The following is a 10,325-nucleotide window of genomic DNA, read 5'->3' as shown; positions in this document are numbered from 1 at the left end:
TTTTTTTTTTTTTTTTTGCCATTTTTTTGGGGCTCAAAGCTGTTAAGATACTCCCATGTTTTTTTTTTCTGGGAATAATTGAGAATGCAGAAATTAATTACAGATATATATTGCTATCTTAAGTAGCTCCTTTTAGCAAAAGCTCTACATCATTACTCCTTTTGATCCTTTCCTAAAAAAATATTATTAGTACCCTGAAAAGGGATTAGTAAAAAATTAAATCTTTATTGTACAGTGAAAAATTCTCTCTTCTTGTTCCTTTGTGTCTGATTTTCTTATTTACAATTTAAAATTTAGAGCATGGTTTTGTCTTCTTCCACGATTCATTGGTGCATTGGGGTTGGATTGCAGGTTCTTGGTAGTTGGTAGTGAAAGAAACCAACATACATCAAAGTCATTGTTCTTTAAAAACATTAGTACTAAAAGTTTACTTTCTCTTTATATTTTAAATGATAAGAGGCCATTCTAACCATTTTGTTTTGCTGCTAGTTGTTAACTTTCTTTTCCATATGAGTTAAAAAAAAAAACTCTTTAATGCTTACAGGGACCAGATGGTGTTGGTATATTTAATAGTATCACCTGATTAAGAAGAAGAAGACTTGTTTTTTAAGTAATAAACAAGGAGAAACGCAAACTTGGTAGCTTTTGTTCTCTCTGGTTTTAAGAAAGATTCACAAAGAATTAACAAAAAGAAGAAAGAAAAGATGATGCTGGTGAGAAGAAGGTTGGGTTGCTGCAGCAGGGATAGGGAGATTAGCATTGATTTCGATGAACAAGATAGTAAGTACCTTATCAATCCAAATCTTTCATTCTTACACTACTAATCATGCTTAATTAAAGTCTGAATCTTAACTTGATATAAAATGACAAACTGGAAGATAGAACTATTAGGTGTTTTCATTAATGGGGGTGTTTACTGCTTACACATGATATGGAATATTTAGACTATAACTGTTTTTTCAAATAAAATGTGAGTGGTCACTCCATTTGTCATGTGACCGGTTTGTGATTGGTATGGGACCAATTACAGACCCTTAAAGATCTACACCAACCCGGTCATTCGTGTAATAAATAGGGCGTGAAGTCTGTAGCTTTCCCCGCGACATCAATGCATACTTTCAATTTGATGTGAGATCATTTTGTGTGATTCAATGACCTTTACTCTAGACCAAACCCTGTTTCTTTGGATGTGGGGTTTAGACTAGTAGTGAGAGCCTCTATGTTTTTTTTTTTCAATTGTTTAAGATCATTGATTATATTTATTCAGAAACTTCCAAGAGTAGGTAGTTAGTTATTTGGTTTCACATGGTCATTAAGACTAAACGTTCATAAAGAAAATTGAACTCAAGTAAAATGTGGATTCATAAATAAAGAAGAATTCATATACACTTGAATACATATACAAAGTCAGTGACTTGCAGGTATCTTTCATCTTTTCAAGGGTAGATATGATAATTAAATCACGACACTGGTGTTTGATTAAACAATATGCTGTGAACGTTTGAAAAAATGGATATGTCGTGACTCGTGACAAGTGATTGAAGTCTTCGTTTGTGGGTCCGTATAGAAATTTCATCACATGGGGATACTACTAACTCATTGTTTTTGAGATTATTTTATATACACATCCTTTTGAAAAGTAAGCATTTAAATTTGTTTTAGCAGTCTTGGGTTAACAAAACTCTTGACTTTAGCTATTAAAGACTCGTGGAACACAACGACTTTGATTCCTCTTTTTTTTATATCATTTGTTTTTCTTTCATGTATTCTACAACACTAGTTACCATAAACATACTACCAGTTTCTTGATTCCCATTTGATGAGTGAAACTATAAGTAGATGTGAAGGTGGTGGTGGTTTGAATGGTCTCTAAGTACTCTCAACTTGGTATAGTCCATTAAAGCATGTTAACTTATCTTTCCAAGATGTTGACATAGTGTACCCTTTTATTTCCAGGAATGATTACATACGACGGCTTGGAAGCTTGTATTATCAACAATCAATCATATGAAGAAGAAGAAGAAGAAGAAGAGAGTGGAACAAACGGATGCCTGACAGATTCATTGGACGATGATGCATTCTCAAGCTGTTCATCAAGCAAAGAGGCATCCAGCTCTTTTTCTTCAAAATGGTTACCAATGAAGACTGAGGAGCGCAGTTGCGATGGTTTGAACTTACCCGGAAGGTCCAAACATTTTGATGGTAAGGAGAAACCAAGCAGCAATGTCTACTGCCATTTGGATGTGGAAGCTATGAAGGAGAAATTCTCAAAGCTATTGCTTGGCGAGGATGTCACTGGGGGATGCAAGGGTATCCAAGTAGCTTTGGCTTTGTCAAATGCTGTTACACATCTCGCTAGTATGTCCTAATCTATCCTAGCACTTAACCATTTATGATCTTTTGGTATGTATCTCTACTAAAAAGTTTGTTGGGGAGTTTGCAGACTCGATATTTGGCGAGCTCTGGAAATTGGAACCTTTGTGTGAGGAGAAGAAACAGAAATGGAGAAGAGAAATGGATTGGCTACTTTCTCCAACTAACTACATGATTGAGTTAGTCCCTACTAAGCAAACTGATGCCAATGGAAGATCAATTGAGGTATGTAGCTAAACTGAGTTTATATACTCCAGAGGAAGAAACTAAACTGAAACTTTCTTCTTTCAACCAGATAATGACACCGAAAGCACGTGCAGACATTCACATGAATCTCCCAGCTCTTCAGAAACTGGACTCCATGCTAATTGTAAGCTATTATCCTTTTCTTTCGATCTACTTCGTACGTTACACTTCTTTCTTTTTGCCTCTGATCATCGCAAAATACACAGGAGATACTGGACTCAATGGTGAACACAGAGTTTTGGTATTCAGAAACCGGTAGTAGAGCTGAGGGGACGAACAAGACTACAAGCGAGAGCAAGAGATGGTGGCTTCCATCACCACAAGTGCCCAAACCTGGTCTCTCTAACTCAGCAAGGAAGAAGTTGCTAGACAAGGGCAAAGTTGTTTATCAAGTCTTCAAAGCTACAAAGTCCATAAACGAAAACGTTCTTCTTGAAATGCCAGTACCATCCATTATCAAGGAAGCAATACCCAAAGTAAGCTCTCCTCTCTTCTTCATCCCTTGTGATAATTAAACAACTATCTCTAAACTCTTGTGTGTTGTAACAGTCTGGAAAGAACAGCCTGGGTGATGAACTGTACAAAATGTTGGTTGCTGAATCCGGAACAATAGATGAAATCCTTGTATCACTCAAGCTGGGGGCGGAACATACTGCACTCGAGACTGTTAACAAGTTAGAATCTGCTATATTTGCATGGAAGGAAAGGATTACAGAGCAAGAGAGCAACGGTAAATCTCCTGCGAGGACACCATGGTCATTTGGTAAAGATCCATTGTCTGACACTGGTCGGAATGAGTTAGTCTTGAGCAGAGCAGAAGCACTTAGAAGTCAGATCAAATCCAAGTACCCTAATCTTCCGCAGTCGTTTCTTGATGCCACAAAGATTCAGTATGGCAAGGTAAGACATAAAACAGAACTAACTAACTAACTAACTCCTGATCATTCTTTGCAATAAGAATGATCCTTGTTCTCTGTGTTTGGCAGGACATAGGTCATGCGGTTCTTGAGGCATATTCAAGAACACTTGCTAATTTGGCGTACAGGATACTTTCAAGAATGGGAGAAATATTGAAAGAAGATTCTTTAAGTAACCCAAACTCTCCTGCGCCACCGAGTTGTTTCCCTAGCTCTCGTGATCTTTACAGAACACCTGAGAGGCCTTTGCTTTCCTCTCGTGTAAGGCATTCTCTAACAGATGACATGAACAGAGCAGATGGGATAGAGACAGACACTGGTTTAGATTTCTTGTTCGCAGATGCTAAGGTCAGTTCGGTGAATGCAACAACTCCAAGTAGGAGCAGTAGGATTTGGTGTATGAGCAAAGTACCGCCTGATGCTTCGCCTTGATTTAGAGGGCTTTACTTAAGTTCGATGCGTGCCACCTGAAGTTTCTCCTTCTTCTTTTTTTCTATATTTATTTAGGTCCCTTTAAATTATGGAGTCTAAGATATTGTAAATGTATTGATAACATGCTCTAAACTATGAATATTGGCAATTTTGTTCATAACTGTGGAGGAAAAAAAAACATGAACTTTCAATTTTATTATCTTTTCAAATCATGTCTTCTACCAGATTTACAATTGATCTTAGAGAGTTCAGAGCACAATATATGAATATTTTATCATCTTTATTTATACAATACACATGTTATGATTCGTCATCAATTAGATCAGAGAACATAAAATTTATTGTAGTTTAGTTGTTTTTTTCTTCTTATGAAAATGATGACTGTTGTGGATACTTTTTTGGACTATTATGGTTAATTTATAAAGTTTTGTTATAAACAAAGAAGACAAGAGAGGAATTGGTGTGTCTTATTTCATGAGTAATGAGTTTTTTATATAGGATTAATAGCTTGGAGACAAAGTATAACTTGGAGAACACGTAGATTTGACAATCAAGTAAATCTAAGACTTTCAATATGGACATCACATAATATTCATAACACTTCCTCTTGATGTCCAGTATACCGAAGTGCTTTCAAAACATCGTAGATGCTGTCTCGTTAAAACCTTATCAGGAAAACCAATGAAAAAAACATGATTAGGGGAAAAAGAGTGCAGCGCATAATGACTTCCCCTCATATGTACATACGTCGAGATCTTTGTGACAACGTAGTCCGATTAGATGAACTGACTTCTTGAAAGTAGCAGTAGTTAGTGCATTGGTGAATAAGTCAGCGGAATGTTACTTGAACGAACTTGTAGGACATGAACATTGTCATTCTTCTGCAGTGCATGAATCTTGATATGACTCATGTTGATTCTTGCTAAGACTCATGATCTCAATGGATTTAGAATGGTGATAGACTTTCATATTTGAAATGATATCATTCACTTTGGGTGTCTATCATTTGTGTGTTATTTGTTACCTTGTTTAAATTTTTCATGAAAAATCCAGTGGGAGGAAAAAACTATGATGAGGAAAAAAAGTAGAACCACACATACTTTCATATTTCTTCCCTTGGAATTAATATTTTCAGGATATAAATTCCGATCAAATATATCTCTTCAGGAAATTGAGCTCAGCAGAATAATTCTTTTGATTCCTATCATAATATATAGAGTTTTTAGACTTATGGTCCAAAATTCTCTTTTGACATAGGCAATAATTTTTGGTCTATCTGGACTTCAAGCCATATATCTCTACATACACTCATCTTATCATTTATCTTGTACTTACGAGTTATTCATGCTCTTATTGTAAAAGTTTTTTTTTATGACTTTATCTCTTGTCGTATGAAATCACATCTTGAAAGATTAGTAACTTACTTATATTACTTTTTAGTATGGTACTTGAGGACCAAACATGTATGAGCATCTTAAATAAATTCCTTTAATGATCTTTATGATAACATCCCATTTTTAGATCTCCAGTTTGGAATACATTAAGACAATATGGTATCTTCAAGAGTTTTCTTCCAAAATACAATTTTTTATATAACTCTTCGGGAGTTTTTGATTATTTCAAATCAATGATTCTATTGATCTATAATCTTTTGATAAATACAAAGATGTATTGATTAACTTCAAATATTTTCATATATCCCATAAAACATATTTCGATCGAATAGCTAGAGTTTCCGGGAACATGATTTTGATATCAACAATCATTCAGGGATTATATCTTTTAGGGATTCTATCATTTAGGGATTATCAGTTTCTAATGGGTCGTATAATTCAAATTCTTCATTTATTGTCAGACTAATAAGGAACTTGAAAGTAGTTGCATCTACCACATGAGAATATGTCTCCTCACAATCGATTTCATATTGATCTTTCAATGAGCAACAAATCATTTCCCACTTGTTTTACACTTTCTAGTGTATGGACTACTGGTCCAAATACTTTTCTCTTTCACAAGAGTTTGTATTTTGTATATTGCTTCTTTCTAATTTGGTCAATCATTTCTTTGTGTACACTTTTCAATAGACTCTTTCATGATCCTCTTTCTCAATCATCATATCAACTGCTACTTTGTAGGTATAGATATCATCGACGTCGATTTGCTTATCGGTTCCATTTTATTTCATACATGACATAACTTATTGAGATCTCTTCAATGTCTCAAGTACCTGAATTTTTTTCAGTCATGTTTAATGTCTCTTCTGGAGATCATTCAAAACTATATTGTCTCGTTTTGACCATTATCAATATACGCTCATTTTCATATACGAGGATTCTTATCTTAGGAACCAACATGTCTACCACGCTGCAGGCGTGACTAGCAGTTTGATATTGTTCTTCTAGAATATCTATTCTTATTGGAGCATTTACAGCTTGTATATGTAACTTGATCACTCTATCTATATGGGTTAGTAAATGTGTCTAGCAACTGCTTTACTAAGCTCTACAACTGAATTATCTTTTGGACTTTTATTTCACATTCTCTTTAGTCCGATGATCATTGATAATTCATTTCAACTTATTTTCTTTTCAGCTGTTTATTTTCTCTCTCTTATGTTGGATATATTAATTCAATTTTAACATTCAAATCGAGCCTTACTTATATCCTTCGGGGATGGCTCTAAATTCTTAAGTATGAATGGAGATTCATATCCAACATATACTCCCAACTCAGTAGAAAACTCATCTTAATTAAGCTCTATGTGGAGCAACTGGAATGTATTCTGCACATCCAACATTCTTAGATGGAAAATGGTTGGTTTAAGACCCAATACCAATTAGGAGAACTAGTGATTACTTGTTGGCTTGATGCAAATTATGTTGTTCAAATGTTCAATACTTATTTTCAGTGAACATGTCAGATACTTAAGACATGAATTCACCAATATTATAAAGATGCACAGTGGGTGATCAGTCCACTAACATCTTTTTTATTCATGCCAATTACTTCTTTTGGCTGGTGAAAACTGTATTACCATTTTATCTTATGAGCAAACAACATATGTGAAATCATTCGCAAGAATCTTCTACTTCTTCAATGAATATTCCCATAAATCTTTATGTATCTTTTCGCATCATTACTGAACCAAAATGGTCTAACTGCTTCATGCCAAATATTTTGTAAACTTCTGATTTACTATATTTTTATCTCCATTACACTAATCTTTGTGTAGTGCAATATATAAGAGGCTGTAGATACTTTCTCTTAAATACTTATACTACTTTGAGAAATATTTCTGATTTGAAATGTATATATCATTTCTTTTGCTTATTGTCTCAACATAAGTGTCTCAAAATCTCAGATTTAATTTGAAAATGATTCATCAATCTTAGTTTTGATGCAAACATAATCTTCTGGATGTTTCACTTATCATAAAATGTGAGATTCTTTAACTCTTCCCCTCGAGATGATAATACTACAGGTTTATCAATCTCGAATGAATCTCATTTTTTTGAATCAACAACATACCCTACATGGGTCATGTATTCTTTCTTCGATCCTTCTAACTTTTGAGACATAAAAATAAAATAAAGATTTTAAATTGCATTCTTATGTACAGTAATATTATTTACTCTTCTGGAGCATATATGTATCCTCTTCTTGAAATAGTTTGTAAGCTTTATGCTACCTTCTATTGTATTCACAATAATTTATTTTTTTTCATCTTGAGATGATTGAATCATATTTCTTCTACCATCTTTATTTTCTCAGCTTCAAGTGGGAATATGAGTTCTATAAAGAAACTCTTTGGCTTTTGACCTTACTTATATCCATATTTCACGTTACACCCGCTTTTATGTTCACTTTCTTGACCAATATTATTTATGTGGATTTTCTTTCTCAATCTAAAATTTCATCTTCTCTTCAAGAGAATTATCATGATCAACTAGACGTGATTTATCATCTTACATCAATAGATCATTGATTTTCTGAGTCTCAAGGAGACAAGATACAAGTATAAACTTCTTTAATTTCTTTTCTCAATTATATGTATGTTGGACAACATTACTTGTCTAAAATATTATATTTTTGAATACATATGCATCTTTAAAATTTTCTTCAGAAAAAATTATTTTTAAACTTAACATCCAACATAGTTGGATTTATTTACAGATTTGGTCTTGTAATTTTTTTTTAGATGCATATACATAATCAGCTTTAGGTAATCACTTCGGGTGATTATACCTTTCTTAGGATTTTCTCCAAAACTAATGGATCTTTTAAGATCAAGCCTTCAGCTTAAAACTCTCGTGTATATAATGGTATTAAAATATAATAAGAAAATATATATATGTCAAATTATATAGAAATATGTATTATCACAAGTATTTTACTACATTAAAAGTAGATAATATTATTGTAGTAATTATTTTATCGACTAGCCGTTTACTATCATGTCATTAACCATCTTAATATTGACTATTTTCATTGAATATTCAAACAAAATCAGATGACATATATAAATTAATTTATCTAATCAAACTTTACTTGACTATAAATCAATATTAAGCATGATAGGTAAACAATACTTTCTCTGTTATCGAAAATAAAAATTTTTAAAGTGTTCACGCTTATTAAGAATTCAATAAATGTTTATAATTTAATTTTTCTCTTACTTTATTATACAATTTCTAATAACTTTTCACCAATGAAATAAAATCAATTCAAATATTTTCATTTAATGTTTTTTAAAAGTATAAAAAGTACCTTAAACATATAGAAAATCTATCTTTATGGAACAAATAAAAAATCTAAAACATCTTATTTTCGGGAAAGGAGGGAGTACTTATCTCGATAATAGAGGTAAAATGGCAATTGAAGATCTGACATAAAGATGATCTTTAAGGCATTTTATGTTTTTCGGCTAGTAGAATCTCTGCAACACTTAAAATTTGTTCATATAAATATGGCAATTTGTTAGCAGACATCAATATAAAACATGTATGCACATAAACTAATAGTCATCTAAACCAACTTGAATCACTTTTTTTTTTCAAACCAAATAATTAGCTGATGGCCAAATATTTATTCACAGATATATACTGTATTGTAGCATGGCTTGATAATCAATAGTTAACCAAATATTTTAACAAATATGCACCCACACGTAAGAATATTTCATGCACTCAACAGACTCCATATTAACATTATTATAATACTGTATGAATTTAGGCACCTACTCAGACACATAAATAATTCACCTTAACGGGATTCTATACATGTTAAAATCGAATGCAGACGTTATCAAAATATTATATATGCGTGTTATTCTACAAGTTTAAGCAATATGTCAAATCACTACAAGAAAACAGCGTAATTCTGACGGATATTCTGACGGAAAATGAGATTCTCGGAATATTCCGACGAATTTCCGAGAAAATTCCGAGAAAACTCAAAATTTGGGTTTCCTCGGAATTTCCTCGGAATATACCGATGAAATACCGAGGAAATCATATTCCTCGGAAAACACCGACGAATATCCGAGGATATATTATAGCCGTTAGCGAGCCGTTGCCGTCGGGATTCCGTCGGAATTTCCTCGGTACTGTCGGCAGCATTTCATCTATAAATACCCGCACCCCCCCAACCTTTTCATTCACTCCATTTCTTCATCCTCTCACATACTATATTTACACACGAATTTGATTGAAAAAACATGTCTTCTTCAAATTATTATCGTTCTTGGATCGATCGACCTCATTTAGATCCGAACACGAGATTGATTACGGAAGAATACCAACGAGGTATAACCGAATTCATGGGGTTAGTTCAACGACAACCGGAAGCAGAAACGGGTATGTTAAGATGTCCTTGCTCTAATTGTAAAAATAGAAAGATTATTAAAGAGTGAGATGTTTGGACTCATCTATATTTGAATGGGTTTACACGAAGTTACAAAATTTGGTATCATCATGGAGAAACAAAGACAGTATTATCTATGGCCAGTCATTCTTACACCATACAACTTACCGCCAAACTTGTGCTTGCGACGAGAGTTTTTGTTTCTCTCCATTCTCGTTCCCGGACCAGAGCATCCTAAGAGATCACTTGATGTGTTTCTTCAGCCACTAATATATGAGTTGCAACAACTATGGGCTCAAGGTGCTGAAACATACGATGTTTCATGTAAAGAAAACTTTCAAATGCGGGCAGTACTTATATGGACAATAAGTGATTTTCCAGCATATGGTATGTTATCTATATGGACAACGCATGGAAGGCTATCATGTCCATATTGTCAAGATAACACTGATGCTTTCCAACTAAAACACGGAAGGAAAACGTATTGGTTTGACT

The 10,325-nt window shown here is 33.4% G+C and overlaps 1 protein-coding gene across 2 annotated transcripts in view; it reads left to right on the top strand.

Annotated features, from left to right (window-relative positions):
• The window catches only part of LOC106296053 (rop guanine nucleotide exchange factor 14-like), a 4,934-nt gene extending 757 nt beyond the window's left edge, over nucleotides 1-4,177 (top strand). Inside the window, exons 2-8 of one of the 2 annotated variants that reach the window (XM_013732099.1) lie at nucleotides 545-780; nucleotides 1,957-2,358; nucleotides 2,444-2,598; nucleotides 2,669-2,743; nucleotides 2,826-3,095; nucleotides 3,169-3,519; nucleotides 3,606-4,177. In XM_013732099.1, coding sequence (XP_013587553.1) covers nucleotides 705-780; nucleotides 1,957-2,358; nucleotides 2,444-2,598; nucleotides 2,669-2,743; nucleotides 2,826-3,095; nucleotides 3,169-3,519; nucleotides 3,606-3,968 — 1,692 coding nt within the window. In that variant the 5' untranslated portion in view covers nucleotides 545-704 and the 3' untranslated portion in view covers nucleotides 3,969-4,177. Of the gene's footprint in view, nucleotides 1-544; nucleotides 781-1,782; nucleotides 1,888-1,956; nucleotides 2,359-2,443; nucleotides 2,599-2,668; nucleotides 2,744-2,825; nucleotides 3,096-3,168; nucleotides 3,520-3,605 lie in introns of those variants that run through there. The other variant, XM_013732100.1, reaches the window with a different exon arrangement.
• Nucleotides 4,178-10,325: the final 6,148 nt, after the last annotated feature.

The sequence above is a fragment of the Brassica oleracea genome, chromosome C5 (genome assembly GCF_000695525.1).
Source record: "Brassica oleracea var. oleracea cultivar TO1000 chromosome C5, BOL, whole genome shotgun sequence".
Classification (NCBI taxonomy): Eukaryota; Viridiplantae; Streptophyta; class Magnoliopsida; order Brassicales; family Brassicaceae; genus Brassica; species Brassica oleracea.
This window is presented reverse-complemented; position numbering and strand designations above follow the sequence as displayed.